At 34.5% G+C, this 16,368-nt stretch overlaps 1 protein-coding gene across 1 annotated transcript in view; it reads right to left on the bottom strand.

Annotated features, from left to right (window-relative positions):
- Nucleotides 1-733: 733 nt before the first annotated feature.
- The window catches only part of BMP5 (bone morphogenetic protein 5), a 125,021-nt gene continuing 109,386 nt past the window's right edge, over nt 734-16,368 (bottom strand). Inside the window, exons 5-7 of the mRNA XM_002714515.6 lie at nt 7,450-7,526; nt 6,049-6,159; nt 734-2,529 (exon numbers count right to left, since the gene is read on the bottom strand). Coding sequence (XP_002714561.1) covers nt 2,380-2,529; nt 6,049-6,159; nt 7,450-7,526 — 338 coding nt within the window. The 3' untranslated portion in view covers nt 734-2,379. The remainder of the gene's footprint in view (nt 2,530-6,048; nt 6,160-7,449; nt 7,527-16,368) is intronic.

Here is a 16,368-nt window from a genome sequence, read left to right as displayed (position 1 = left end):
GGCTCAGATTCGATGATGGTGATACAGGGATTATAAAATGACAGCTCTTTAGTGGAGAAAAAATAATTTTGGATTTTCTTTCTTCCTGTGTTTTCTTTATTTAATTACCTCAGTGTAACTTTTTCCTTTAAAAACTTGAATATGTTTGATTTAGCCCCTTCTCCAAAAGGCTACTTTACAAATAAAAACACATATAAAGCAGAGAAACTAACAATAAACACAGAAATTAATAGAGAAAGTATTGCATTAACCAGCAAAGAAGACATAAATTAAAGCCTGCTAAAATAAGCCAAATTATTCTGCTTTCTGGTAATAGCTTGAGTATTACAAAAATTATACTAAGAATTTATGATAGTAGTTTTCTGAAAATAATGTGAGTATGCATACATATATATAATCTTACAAAATACAAAAATACTGATGCAAATAATCTCTTCATAAAAAAAAACAAGTGAGGTGTTTTTTTACACTAACAAATTTCCACTCTTAAACATTTCTTTCTTATTTGAACAGATTAGTAAAATCTATAATTCATAAATTGTTGTTTTGTTCATTTAATAGTGGTTAACTATTAACAATACAAAAATACAGTTTTAGCAATTAAAGCCACATGTAGGAATCATGCACTCTACAAACATTTTACATCAGATAAATGTTCTTATTGTGTAAATCTGTAATGTATTTAATATTTTGTATCTCTTAAATAAAGAACTAAATCAAGAACAGCAGAAACTAGCATCACAAGTTTAATATATTTTATAATATAGAAATATATTTATACATCACATTTAAAGAATAATAGACTCCATTTCTTATTATCTCCATGGTACACTATTATTAAAATATATTATTTAATGTACCCCCAAAACAGGTGTCAAATTTTCTTTAAGATAAACTGTATTTTAAAACAACATTGTGATATACCTGAATTATGAACAAATCAATAATGTTTTTGAAGCCAGTGATAATACAACTTTGTTTGAAATATTCAAAAGGGTATTCAATAAATGATGCTCAACAAATATTTCAGATGAACTGTAACAACCCAACCATGGAACCACCATAAGTAGCAGGTTAGGAATTTAAAAATCATTCTTTAACAAGTACTTTGTGTTTAAAACTGCCTTAAATGGCATTCCATTAGAGAGGGAAAATAAATTAATTTCAGAGGGAAGAAAATACACACACACACACACACACACACACCAGAACCTTCCCTTTTGGAATTATATGTGCATGGAAGAACGTTTACAAAATCTTTTTACAAAATAAGGTTTTCCTTGAGCTCATTATCAAAGATATGAAAAATAGATTACAGCTGTTCTTTCAAAATAGAAATTCTGTCAAAGCCATGCTGGGATTTTTTTATAATTTCCTCCAGTTTAGTTTCAGTGCTTTTACCCCAAATAAAATCCCTTGCATCACATCAATCAACAAACTCAGAGAGCTAAAGAGTATGACCGTGTGTTGGCATCTTCTGCTCCAGCACTTTTTATGCATGCATACTTTTTATGTGGATAGGGAAGAGCATACATAAATGTTTCTTTATTTTGGACAAAGTTTTTAAATTTGAAAGAATCTGCAGCAGTAGTGTTCTAGATAATAGACATACATGATTTATTTGAGGTAAGAAGGTTGTACTGCAATTTTTTTAGTGTTAACTTGAAAGTTACAGACACAAGCTCAGGCCTGTCTCCATAGAATTCCTCAAACTTTGAGCTTCTTGCAAAATCGACTGTCTGCAAGCCAAGAAGAAACATGCTCCTACAGTTACACCAATTCTGTTAAAGCAAACAGTTATAACAATTATGTGCAACCTTTCAGTTTCTATGTTCTGGCTACTGTGTGTTTATTCAAATCCAGTTCAACATTTCATTTTATCTAATGAAGCAGAAACTTTCAAAGAAAAACTATTTATTCAAGCATTTTTGTTTGGGTTGCTATTTTGTTAGCTTTTTTTCTAAATAAATACTCTCACAATTTTCATTGGCACAATACAACTATATGCATTCAATGTCCTTCAATGATATTAAACAGTCAAAGAAGTTCTGTTTAATCTCAGTAAATTGTATAAAATTTGTATTGGAAAAAAATGTTGAAATGGAATTGAATTGCACTCAACATATCTCATTGAAAGTTAGAGTGATCTACTGTATAATGTAGTGATCTATAAAGTAGATTTTACTGATAAGGTATTCACAAAGGAGAATATATACCTTTAAATAAATAGAAATGAATATATACATGATATTGTACATAAGAAGAGATGAAATGAATAAGACTAATTTTTTAAAAATTATCCTTTTGTCTGGAAGTATGCTTTTTATTGCAGTCATAAACCTTAATACAGATCTTTCTGTTGCTAATATTATTGTAACATTAGTGGCAGCCACATGAGCGTACTACCATATTTCTGTATTTTTTCAAAATGACATTGGAACTGTCATCAAAATACAAAACAGATATGGCATTTAATTTGGTGGGTGCACAACAAGGCTTTGGTACGTGGTCAGGAAACATCAGATGAACCTGGGAAAGGAAAAAAAAATACTTTTAGAAATAGGGTAAACATTTTGTTCCCAGCTTTACAATATGCTTGTCCTATTACACACCAGACACCCTTATGCTGATCATCCTTCTCCCACTTAAGCTCAATGGCTAGGTTTGAGTAAGGGATTGCTCTTGAAGGATATATTCTTAAGTACTAAAACCAAGTGTCAACCTACTAGTTCTAACTATGTCCACAAAATAAGGAAAACTCCCACTATAGATTGTTCAATGGAAATTTTTCAAGGGAAAGAACATGGGAATCAGCATTGAAAGTCTTTTATTTGAAACGGCAACTTTTATTCCCATAATGAGAAATACTAAGATTATAAGTGCAAATCAATGAAGACACACAGTTGGACTGTGGAAAGAGTAGGATCTAGGAATTATTTCTCAAAAGAATAACTAGGCAATAAATCATAAATGTTATGCCAAATCTTAAGTTTCCATGGCAAAGGAAGGCTAAAATCATAATGAAATAACATCCAGATATAATCCAATACTTGCTTTACAGCAATGATTTCAACTCCTCTCCATAGAACTCTTTTTTTTTTCCCCCAGATTGGCTGAAGTCTAACATCATTTTACTTTCTTTCTCCCCTGCCCACTCCCTAAATAACTGCCAAAAAGCAGACTAAGCTAAACCATAAGCAAGAGGCCTAGATATTTCACAAATTGAATATCCATTTCCCTGAAAAAAAAAAACTTTTAAAAAAGTGGCTGTACATGAAAAGTGGTATAGTTAAGTAAAGGGTTGACATTCATTTTGATCAGACTGGCAGTCTGCCTGTGGTTTGCAATAATTGAGCAAGGAGCCACAACATGGTTCCCCCTTTCCCACCCAACTTCGCTGGCCCTTCCCCCAAAGGGGTTTATGGGAAGTCCCACTGATGAGTCTTAAGGGATCTACAAAAGCAAATACAACTCTTAGAGTTTTGGCTGTGCAATGTCCTGGCTGAAATGATATAGGAGTTCTGCATGTGGACAGAAACAGCAGGAAAAATGAGGTGATCTGACATGAACTTGAAATTTCCTAAGACCTCACAAAACTGAAAGTTGGATAGTTTCAGATGCAGCTTGTGTCCCTCATCAGCTTTATCTTCCACAACCCACACATACATGATTGATAACCCCCTTGTTTCAATGGCCTTGGCAACCTCACGATGCAGTTGCTCTGGAAAAAATGGATTGTTCTTGAATGGCTTCTCAAAATATATTAGTCACAAACATGCTTTCCTTTAACAACAAACGACCCTGTCTTCCTATTTCATGTTCTCAGAACAAGCATAGAGCATGCACAATGCCAGGAAACAAAATCAAGGTTCCCATGTATACTCAGTTTGCAATAACTTATGTCCTACACTCCAGGGCTGTGATGAAGAGTAGGATCTTACTCCAACTTCATGTCTGATTTTTTAAATGTTTGTTTTTCAACACTGCCTTCTATACTAAAGCCTTAAGAGTTTACAATATTTACTTATATACTTAAAAGAAAGAAAAAAAAAGTGAGAGAAAGGGTATGTACTTGATTAAGCTTTTTTCCAGTAAGAAAGCATTGCTTAGCCTAAGGGAATCTTTGATACTGTGTGTGTGTGTCTCTTTGTGTGTGTGTGTGTGTGTGTGTGTGTGTGTTTCTAAGAAATAAATTCTGCTTGGTCACTGCAAGGACAATGAAAAGAAAAAAAAGAACTTTCTGAGAAATCAGGTGGCATTACTGATAAGGTCATAGGTCAGTGACAATACTAAAAGATGGTGATTGTGACTGTCTCCTTGAAGGATGAAACTTGAGGATATCTCTGTATCCAATAAGCAAGCTTTTGTGTTAATATGAATTCCCACAGACAAAAAGGAAAGTTAAACTTCTTAGAGGTAGCTTTCACTGATCGAAATTTGGATATTACACATCCATCTTTGCAGACTACCTACTCCTAATCCCCAGAAAAAGCTATCACCTTTCAAAGAATGTTCAGAATTTAAAATTTTTCATTGAATTTACTCTCTAGGACACTAAATGGTCAATCTCATTGGTCAAGTATCAATAAAAAGACCATTTGTAAACAACTACCTATCAAAATACATAATTGTTTTTCTCTGTTTCTTTCTACCCAAAGTTATTTCCAAAGTTCCTAATAATATCCATGTTCTGGTTGCCATAGCTATGCATTTTTAGTGTCTAGTTATTCTGAAGTATTTTTGAAAGTTAATGAAGATGCCAATAAAACATTAAAACATTCAAAAATTTGATGTCAGTTTAATGTATCATTTCTTATTCAGGAAGAAACTGGAATACTCCTTCCATTAGCTTTAAATTTTAATAGTAGAGGGAAAAGAAACTTTCTAGAATCAAATTCGTATAAGTTCTAGGAATACTATAATATTGTTGTTTGGGTCATAAGAAATCCTGATCAAAAAGGAAGCTTTTTTTCACATCTACTACTCTCTTACTTGCCATTCAGCAAATTCCACTCCTGCCATTGTCTTGATTCTAAAACTGTGTATCCCTCCTTTTCTTGAATGAGAGAGCACTTTAAAAGATACATGGAAAATGGGATTAAAACATAAGTTTGCTTTGCTGCAAAAAGTTTTGAAAACCATACATATTAAGATTCATCAAAGGTATACAAAGCTGCATATTATGAAGAGCTAATTCATGAATTTCAAAATCATTTGTGTCAAAATAATCTTGTATTTAATTCCATTTTCCACAAAACTTTTAAGGTACCTTGTACACAGAATTAAAATTTTCATATCAACTCAAACATTAATTTGAAATTGCATCTCACAGTCTAGTATACCATCTAAGAGCATCACATTTAGTCTTCCAGAGAGTGTCTCTATGTCACATCTAGTCACACATGTAAGATACACCAGACTGCTGTTTTCTATACTCATATAATGCTGTACAATTAGTTAGAGACCATCAAGTCCTTATATCACTATCTTGGTTCACAAAAATAAAGCTAGGAGATTTAATCACCTCTGAATTCCTGAGATTGTGGAAGACAGAACATAACAAATGGCACCTTATAGATCAAATAAGGAAAAGCAGGAAGAAGAAGGGAAGGATGAATTCTCCGTATTACACTGGAAATTTTTAAAATAGCAAAAGATGTTATAGAACATTATTAAAAATACAGAGTAAAGACCCTCAGTAAAAATTTGGTACAGCTATTAATCAATGTTTTTGCAATGATTACTAATGAAATACTAGTTCAATAAAAGTCATAGGGACCTAGGACCTATATGGTTATTCATGCATACTAAAGAAATCAGTGCAGAATGACCACTCACAGGGGTGTTCCAACATTCCAGCTAAAACCTTCCCCACTAATAAACCAGGTTACATGATTATGGTCACAGTTGTTACCTCAGCTATACAAGATGACATGAGAGACTGAGAAAGAAGATAATATATTGATAGCTGCAAATAGGTGCCTTTTCTGTAGAAGAACTTTATTGTAGTTTCATTACAATTTTCAATCTTACAAAAACAAAGCATACCAGGGTCTGAACTATTGCATGGTTGGTGGCATTCATGTGAGCATTAAGTGGAAAAGAGCATTCTCCATCACAATAAAATGCAGCATATCCTTCTGGTGCTATAATCCAGTCCTAAAATGCACACCACAAAAGAGAGAGAGAGAGAGAAAAGAAGTCACTAAAAGAATAATAATTCTTAAAGAATATTCAAATATATTTCATGTGAACAGGTTTCCTTTCTTAGTCTAACAATTATTCTAATAGGACAGCCTACTCTTTACTTAATTTTTAATTAACATTTACAATAAAAGTGTAAGTACTTTAACAAGAAATTGCCCTCTCTAATTTCTCCCAAGAGATTGCTATGTAAGATATTCATAGTACTAATTTGTAATATTTATGTATTCATAAATAAAATTGCTATCATGAAATAACATTCTAAATATTGTTTAAACAGGAAATGATGACCTCCTCCAGAAAGTTCAAATGAACCAGAAAGGAAAAGGAGAATAAACTTAATTGAGATAATTCACATTACTTCTTAATAACTCATTCTTGGTTTTAGAAGTCTGACAACCTTCTAAAGCTTTATTATTTGTTCCAAGTGCTATTTTTCCTCTTCATTCATGCATTAAGTTTACAGTCTCTTTAGAAGAAATGAATTAGAGCAAATTATTGAAAATTGTACATGAAAAATTTTAGGAACCTAAAAAATTGGAAAATGGAGTGTTTACCCTGATTTTTCCCCTAAAGAAATAAAACATGGCCATATTTAAGAATTATTATCCATGCTGAAACTTCACCCTAAGTTTTGAAAATATTTGTATTTTAATATTATTTGTCAAGAAATTTAACATATTGAAATCTATTATAATGGAATACTAGGAGAAATCTAAAGTTTCATTTTAAACTGTCACTAGATAAAGCCATTAACAACCATTTTGGCTCAATTCTTTCCTTGCCCTATCTGAAAAGCATAAATAGGACAATATAATTTTTAAGTTCAAGGCAAAAAAAATGTTTCTCTGCATGTAAACCTCATGACAGAGGTATTCGTTTAAGGTTTCTAATTCCTACACTGGTAGTTGGGGCTTTAAGGGAACTAATGGAGTTTCTTGTAATAATCTAAAGATTTTCTATTTCTAATAAAATGAATAGTTTGAGATATTTAAATAACAGCATCTTTTTTTAACTTCCTAAATATCATAGGTTTATGTTTTTCTTCAGCATTGTTGTTTTAACTGAAAACCTACTTGTTATATTTCAGTGGTAAAAGATAATAGAGAAATGAAAATGACATGGTTAAGCCATATATTAAACAGTTATGTCAAAAATCATAGAGCATTGCTTTGAAAAGGATGATTCATCCAAAATTTATGATAAAGCAGAAAGGAAGCACCTATGCTGACTGGACTGTCTTACCTGCCACCCCAGATCGCGGAAGCTCACATACAGTTCGTGCTTCTTACAGGCTTGTTTTTGTTCACTGGTATTATAATCTGAAGACAAAAATCACATTTTAAACAAAGAGTTGCTCATCAGGTTTGTATTACTTCTCTTGTGGGATCACTGATAAGAGCTTTTAATTGTTGGTTGTATTGATGCTTGAATTTTAAAGCTATGGCCACTTACTAACCATGTGTCCATCAGTCCAGTCACTTGCCCTGAGTGCCTTATTCTATAAAATGGAGAAAGTGCCATTTGCCTTGTGAGGTTGTAGCATGGATTCTGCTGGACCACCTATATGACAGGGCACAGCCTGGCGCCTCCTATTCAACTACTAGCTGCACAATGGATGCCCATTTTTCGATTCACTCACATTATAGTGTTACTTAATATATCCATACATATTAAGTATTCAAACAATATATCTTTAACTATTATTTAATGAATACAAATTTCCAAAGTACAGCTTTTGAGTTACAGTGGCTTGCCCCCCCATCACCTCCCTCCCACCCGCAACCCTCCTCACCTCTCCCACTCCCTCTCACATTCCATTCACATCAAGATTCATTTTCAAGTATCTTTATATATAGATCACTTTAGCATATATTAAGTAAGGATTTCAACAGTTTGCACCCACACAGAAACACAAAGTGAAAAATACTGTTTGAGTACTAGTTATAGCATTACATCACAATGTACAACACATTAAGGACAGAGATCCTACATGAGGAGTAAGTGCACAGTGACTCCTGTTGTTGACTTAACAAATTGACACTCTTGTTTATGGCATCAGTAATCACCCTAGGCTCTTGTCATCAGTTGCCAAGGCTATGGAGGCCTTTAGTCAAACAATACTTTTAACCTCTTCCATAAGGCAGATTCTGGGATCACCCTTAGTTGAAAATATTTTTTTTTTAAATACAGGATTCTCTAAGTGGAATTTTTAATCATCTCCCTCACCCCAAAAATTCATTTCCAACAGCAGAATTTTCCATTCCTGACTGGACACTATTGCCCACAGAAGAAAAAAAAAACTAAGTTAAAGACAAACACCCAGGAGTCAAAATACTCTTTTTTTCCATTTTCACTCTTACATCAACACTGTCACGAAATCTTACACAATCCTTAAAATGGGTCCAAAATCGATTCATTTGCACAGCATTCATCATTGAGTCTGGGGTCATCCTTGGATTACTGTAATAACCTCATTACCATTCCACCTGCTTCTGTCATTGCTGCTTTACAACAAAGCAGCTATGGGACTTCTCAATTGTCACTCCTCTGCAAGAAGTCTCCCTGTGGTCCCCATATCACAAACAGTATCTTCACAGTGATTGCAAGGCTTGGTGGGACTTGGTCTCATTGCCTCTGACTCATTTCCTGTTACTCTTCCTCTGCTCACCTTGATCCAGCCACATCTCTTAGCCATTCTCGTATGGTTGGACTTGTTCCCACCTTAATATCTTTACTCTGACCAGGTCTCTCACTGAAAATGTTCTTTCCTTGGGTTTCTTCCTGGTTAAGTTCTACATCTTTTCAACGAGGTTTTCACTGACTTCCCTATTTAATATTGCAGCTCTCACCCGAATAGTATTGATTTCTTTCATGCCATTTTTTTTTTACATTTATTGCCTTTTGAAATGCTATGCAATAAATTCATTTATTATATGTATTGCTTCATATCAATTTCTTACCACTATAATGTAAACTCCACAATGCCAAGAATCCTGCTTGTTACTATTTTTTTCATTGATATATCTTAAATGCCAGGAGCAATACCTGGCATGCATTAGACATTCAATAAATATTTGAGGAGTTAATGAACAAATCTGTCACAGTATTCCACAAATGACTTTAAGCAAAGAAAATACATTATTTCCATTACATATTTTGGAATGTAATCTTAAATACTAATAACCTTTTATAATTGTTTAAAAGAATTAGGTGTAAAGGTAGAACCTAATCTTGGATCTGGAATAAAGTAAAATAATGATGAAACACAGAACTCTGCAGAACATTTTTATATGTTGTCTTCTCCAGAATTCATTCATTCTTTTACAAATAGCATTATAAAAGCTAACCTACTTTGACTATTACTTATTTCATGGAATATTTATGTTAGAGTGTCACGTTCCGGTTCAATTACCCCCAATCTCTAATGAGAATGTGGGCACATCAGAGATCAAAGGGACTCATCCTAGCAGACCCTGTCATTATTACTTTAATGGTTACTTCAACTTAACCATGAGTGGAGAAATACAGGTAATAATTAAGCTTTGTACTGATTTTTTTCTACTTTTAGCTCATTTTTTCCTTCGAAAACTTACTTTCATTAAAGCAAATTAAATAAGTAGATAACAAAAAATGATGAAAAGGCAATTCATTTGAGACTCAGCATTTTTTTTCAGGGAAACTTTCCCATCAATTGAATATCAGAATAAAAAGTTTATTCTTTGCATATTTTGTGCATTTTAACAGAAAATATGAAATGGAAATATTCTCTGTACAATATTTAGGGGAAAGAAATAATTGATTTGATACTAGTTTGATTCCCTAACTTCCTAACATTCAAAACAGAAAAAAAATCAGATATTCATCAGACAAGGGGTCAGAAAACTTTTCATTTAAAGAAATAGACTGACATTAAATATTTTAGGCTAAGCAGTCTCCCTTGCAAAAACCCAACTTCCCCATTATGGCTTGAAAGCAGCAATTCACAAGTTGTTAATGCAAATGCATGGCCATGTTCTTTTTCAAACTTTGGAATACTTTGGGCTCCACAAAAGTAGGCAATGGGGTAGATTTACTTTGCCAACACCTGCATTAGACATAATGGGATTTTTTAAATGTAATTATGTTTTATCTATTTGGGAGATGGATACAGAAATAGATAGATGCAGAAACACAGAATTCTCATTGTGGTTCACTCTCCAAACAGCTGCAGCAGCCAGAGTTAGGCCAGATGAGAGCCAGGATCTGTGAATGGAATTCAGATCTCCCATGAGGATAGCAAGAACTCAATCCCTTGATCACTGCTGCTGCCTCCCAGGTCTGCACTGGCATGAAGGTAGAGTCAGGAGCCTGAGCTGGGCTTTGAACCAGGTCCTCCAACATGGGATGCAGGCTTTTCTTTCCTTTTCTTTTCTTTTTGATGCAGTCATTTAATCAACGCCTTTACCACGAGAGTAAAGTACCTACCTCTTGTGATGGTTATTTTTATTCATTCATGCTACTTTTAATTAAATATTTTAATAAAACACTGTAGCCAATAACATATATAAGTATATATGAAAAGCTGTAACCTGTATATATATGTATATATGATGTGTGTATAGTTATTTGAATTCCAAATTATAAAAAAAAAAGAATCAACATATATCTGTCCCATCGATGTAGGTTTTCATTAGGCAAAGTGGTATAAATAATGTAACATCACATAAAGTTAATGAGCAATGAAATTTATAACAGAATCTGGTTCCAAGAGTCTGATTTCATAGAGCATCAGGGCTATGCTTATTCTGTCAGAAATAAAAATTATTGGACACTGGGTGAAGTAAATATTGTACCTAAAGCAGCAAAATTTGCAGTTAGGTGTACCATAAATGTTTGGCCAAATGAGTTGTGGGAAGGAGGGCAAGAAAATTAGAGTTATATCTTCAAATATTGATTGGAATCAACTAGGAGATTAAAATGAAATCGACATAGATCTGCCATTGATGAACCTGCCTATAAATGAAAAGTAATACCAGGAATGACTAAATCGTTCTTTCACCACAGTGTACAATAGAAAAATTATGCTAACATGCCTCAGCCATGATGCAGGTGTTAGAAATGAGCATTTATATGTTTTTCCTCTAAATGATCATAATATTGGAAAATCACTGTCAAAAACTGAAAATATTGTTGACTCTTTTATGCAAATTTATTTATGGCCAATTTCTAGACACAGTGTAAATTTACTCTGTTTTAATATCATTTAAAAGTGCTATTTTGAAATAAGCATTTGGTACAATGCCCAAGTTGTCACTTGGGATGTCCACACTCATATTGGAATGATTGGTTCAAGTCCCAGCTGCTTCATTTCAGTTCCAGTCTCCTGCTATGGTGCAACCTGGGAAGCAGAGATGATAGTTTGAGTACCTGGGCCCCTGCCACCCACATGGGAGACGTTTACTGAGTCTGGACTTTTAGCTTTGCTGTGGCCCAGCCTTGGCTGTTGTGGGCATTTGAGGAGTGAGCCAAAGGATGGGAGATATCTTTTATTTCTCTGTCTCTCCACCTTTCAAATAATATGAAAATAAACAATATATTTTTTAATTTAAAAATGTTTTTTCATAGAAAAAATCCATTGAAGTAAATAAAAGTGTTTCTTACTTGTTGAATATTATAGTTAGTGGTGCAATAAGTCTGTGATTATAGAGTGGACTGAAAGTATAATTTTGCAAAAATTATAGAAAAAGGAAAGGAAGGAAGGGGATTAAAAATTATACTGAAAGCATAATTTTGCAAAAATTATAGAAAAAGGAAAGGAAGGAAGGGGATTAAAAGAGAGAGGGTGGGAAGTATGATTATCTTCCTAGAATTGTACTTATAAATAACATGAATTCTGTTCTATGTATATTAATAAAAATAAACAATAAATTAATAAATACTGTACTCATCTGTGAAAAAAAATTATTGAGATCTACTAAGGTTTTTAGTGGCTTGTACGCTATTTCATGGAAAAAATGGAGACTAAACCTCTCTGTGAAAGGGACAACAGTTGATTAATCAAGCCTAGAAAACTCTATAAGAAAACATAGGTTTCTTTTGCTTCAAAATATTATATGTTCTTTACAGTATAAAATAAAGACATATCCAAAAAGAAAAATCCAAAATAGAATTTAATATTTAAGCCTGACAACAGCCTAAATGAACCAGATATGATTAGAAACCATTATATCAAAGCAAAGAAGAATTATTCTGCACTCTCAGTTCCCGAAGGGAAAAGAAGGAAAAAACAGAACCTACAACATTATAACAGAAGACTTTGTTTATAGAAAATGGAAATGACATGTAAATTAATGTATGAGGTTAGAAGTAAATAAAAGTATGATTCATACTATGATAGTTATTCAAAGATGTAATTCAATAATGTAAATTTTAAAATGCCCTTGGTGGTAGAGAAATTTATGGTGAATTCAAAAACAAGAAACAATTTCATCCAAAGATGAGGAGTTTTAATATACTATTGCTACTCTAGTCTAACAGTCATTTTCCATATCCAGTAAATTACTCTTTGAATTTTTGCAGAGTCTGGTATAACTATTATTATTTATCTATGTAGGAATATTTATGTTTCTCTAGGTACAAATTGTGTAAGATACCACAAAATATTAATTATCTAATCTGTTTGCTTATTTCTACATAGCAGAAAACTCACGTACATGAATCCATTAATATATCTCCTTAGAATTCATTGACCTAAAAATTCATCCAGGAACCTAAATTTCCAGCTGTGTTCCAGACATCTCTAGATGAAAGCTTCCCTTATGTGCCCTACCCACTATTTCTCCTTCTGAGGCATCCTCTTTCAATGCTCATTATTTTGGTTAACCTGGGGGCCCATACCAGAAAAGTTAGTAAATTTCTTGATTTTCTTTCTTCATTGTTCAGATTCTACATTAAATAGTCCATAAGGCCTCATTAACTGACTATTTCAATATTCTAGTCTACATAGTCCTTTGCACTCTTGGCTACCTTTTTTTTTTCTTTTTTTTTTTTTTTTTTTGAACAGGCAGAGTGGACAGTGAGAGAGAGAGACAGAGAGAAAGGTCTTCCTTTGCCATTGGTTCACCCTACAATGGACGCCGCGGCTGGCACGCTGCGGCCAGTGCACCACGCTGATCCGATGGCAGGAGCCAGCTACTTATCCTGGTCTCCCATGGGGTGCAGGGCCCAAGCACTTGGGCCATCCTCCACTGCCTTCCCAGGCCACAGCAGAGAGCTGGCCTGGAAGAGGGGCAACCGGGACAGAATGAGGCACCCCGACCGGGACTGACTAGAACCCGGTGTGCCGGCGACGCAAGGCAGAGGATTAGCCTAGTGAGCCGCGGCACCAGCTTCTTGGCTACCTTATGCTTTCTTAAATCCTCCTCTAGTAGCTTTGAATCCTAACATAACATTTCATCTCAGCTCTCCTATGACCTCTGACATCATATTCTTTGTGATTTGGTTCATACCTATTTTTTTTAATCTGGTATTATACTCATTTCAATAAGAATGTTTCATACCCCAGTCATTCCACACCAGAACACGGCCTTATAACTGTGCACACCCATTTGAAATGGCTTAATCCACTCCTCTATTTCTTTCTTTATTTTAACATTTTAAAAATTTTGTTTATTTTCATTTTATCTGAAAAGCAGAGACAAAGACAGACAGAGGTCTTCCATTTGTTGACACAGTCCCTAAATATCCATAATAGCCACAGAAGTAGGATCCCAGAACTCTACCCAAGCATCTCACTTGGATAGCAGGAACTCAAGTACTTGCTTCATCACCCGCTGCCTCCCAGGGTGCTCATTAACAGGAAGAGGGGTCAGAATCAGAGTTCTATTCAAAACAGACACTCTGATATAGAATGTGGGAGTCCAAAATGATGATAAAACTATTGCACCAAATCTCCTCCCTACATGCCTCCATTTTTGGAAAATTTTGTACTTTTTCTCATTTAATTTCTTTAGACTCATCCAATAGTACACAATTGATAACTAGTAGAGCCATTATTAGGTGATATATAAATATACAGATAGATAGAACTACCTAACTACATTTTATGCACCAAAATTATTGTGATTTTAATAGTTTCCAAAATTTTGCCTGATTCAGGATACTAGTATCATCTTTCAATGTTAATTGCTATAAAAATCATGTGCATTAGAAATACTGTCACACATGTGCCTCATTGCAGTATTTTCAGTTCAGCATCAGTTTTAAGAACCCTAATTTGGAAATAACCAAAATATTTTAGGAGTTATATGATTAAATCAATTTATTCTAGTACAATTAAATATGTTACAACACTTAAAAAGAATGAAGTAACACTATTTGGTGTATGACTTAGACTTTTTTTAAGATTTTAATTTCTTTGATAAGCAGAGTTATAGAAAGAGAGAAGGAAAGACAGAGTGAAAAGTCCTCCATACACTGATTCACTCCCCAAATGGTTGCAATGGCCAGAGGTGGGCCAATATGAATCCAGGAGCCTCACCAAGGTCTCCCATCCATGTGCAGGGGTCCAAGCACTCAGACCATCTTCTACTGCCCTTCCAGGCCACAGCAGCTATTTGGATCAAAAGAGCAGCAGCCAGGACATGAACCGGTGCCCATATGGGATGCCAGCACTGCAGGCAGAGACCTAGCCCACTGTTCCACAGCTGCAGCCCCCTAAGACAATTTTTAAAACACATGTAATATATCATTCATGTAATCAAAGACACATAATAAAATATATTGAGCCTCAAAAGAATTGTATTATGGAGGGAATAGTTTAGAAGCATATATACTAGGTTGACATCAATCTATCAGGGTAATCTATCATGGGAGGATCAGGTGAACAACAGAGAACAATTAGTATTTTCTGATCTTATGGTTTTTGCATATTGGCTAATAAAAACATTCTAAGAAATAATTCCAGTTAATTCTATTTTTGTGTTTTGGTTCTTATTTTGGTTTAATCTGTTTTCCCAAGAAGCATGGATTTATATTGTATGCAATAGGCAAGAGGTGGCACCTATCAGAGGTGAGAAAAAGTGCATGTTTCAATTTTGGTACCTACATGAATAACTTAGCCTTAGAAATCATCATGGATTTACGCAGGGCCACTGTATGATTGGATCTACTCCCAAAGTGCCTTAGTGTCAACCATGCAACATCACTCTTTTCTAGCAGGTTGGTGCTGAGCCCAGAATTTCCATTTGCCCTGTTAGTTCTTCCAAATTCCAGATTTAAAAAGATGTATTATTTATTTATTTATTTGAAATAGTTACAGAGAGAGAGAGAGAGAGACATAGAAAAAGAAATGTTTTATCCACTGGTTAACTTGCCAAATGGCTACAACAGCTGGGCACAGACCAGTCTGAAACCAGGAGGTTGGAACTCTATCTGGGTCTCTCACGTGGGTGCTAGTGGCACCAATATTTGGCCCATTCTGCTGCTTTCCCAGGGACATTACAGGAAGCTGGATTGGAAATAGAATAGCTCGGAATTGAACCAGGGCTCTTTTGGGACACCAGTGTCACAGTCAAAAGCTTAACCTGCTGCACCACGATGCAGTCCCCACCTTCCAGATTCTGAATAGTCTATTATTTTTAGCACTGCCATAATACTTAGGAGAGCATCATGTTCTGTAGAATCTTTAAAAATCCAAGAAATCAAGTGCCTTTATATGATTCAGAGTAGCTTAAATTCAGCAATTATCTTCCTTTCTTACCTCCCACACCCAAATTCAAAGAAATACTCATTGCCTTCTTAAATTAGGCAATATTTAAGTTACTTATTAGAAAGAGAGAGACGGGGAGGCCTTCCATCTGCTGGTTTATACCCCAAATGCCTGCAACAGGTAGGCATGGTGCACATTGAGTCTGGGAGTCCAGAACTCAATCTGGATCTCTCACATGGATGGCAGAGATCCAAATACTTGGCCCATCACTTGCTGCCTACCACGGTGCATTAGCTGGAAGCTGAATCAAAAGCAGAGCCAGGATTTAACCTAGGTAGCCCAAGTGACATTTTAACCATTGCAGCAAGTGATCACCTCTGCTCAACTGCCTTACCAAAAGCCTGACAAGGAGCTGACATCTTTTGGGGAGGAATGGTTTCATGCATATTCAATTGAAAGGTGAGGTTATTTTT

This window comes from Oryctolagus cuniculus, chromosome 5 (assembly GCF_051225735.1).
Source record: "Oryctolagus cuniculus isolate XC-2025 breed Fujian yellow rabbit chromosome 5, ASM5122573v1, whole genome shotgun sequence".
Classification (NCBI taxonomy): domain Eukaryota; kingdom Metazoa; phylum Chordata; class Mammalia; order Lagomorpha; family Leporidae; genus Oryctolagus; species Oryctolagus cuniculus.
Note: the sequence above shows the minus strand (reverse complement) of the source record. Positions and strands in the feature narration are given on the sequence as shown.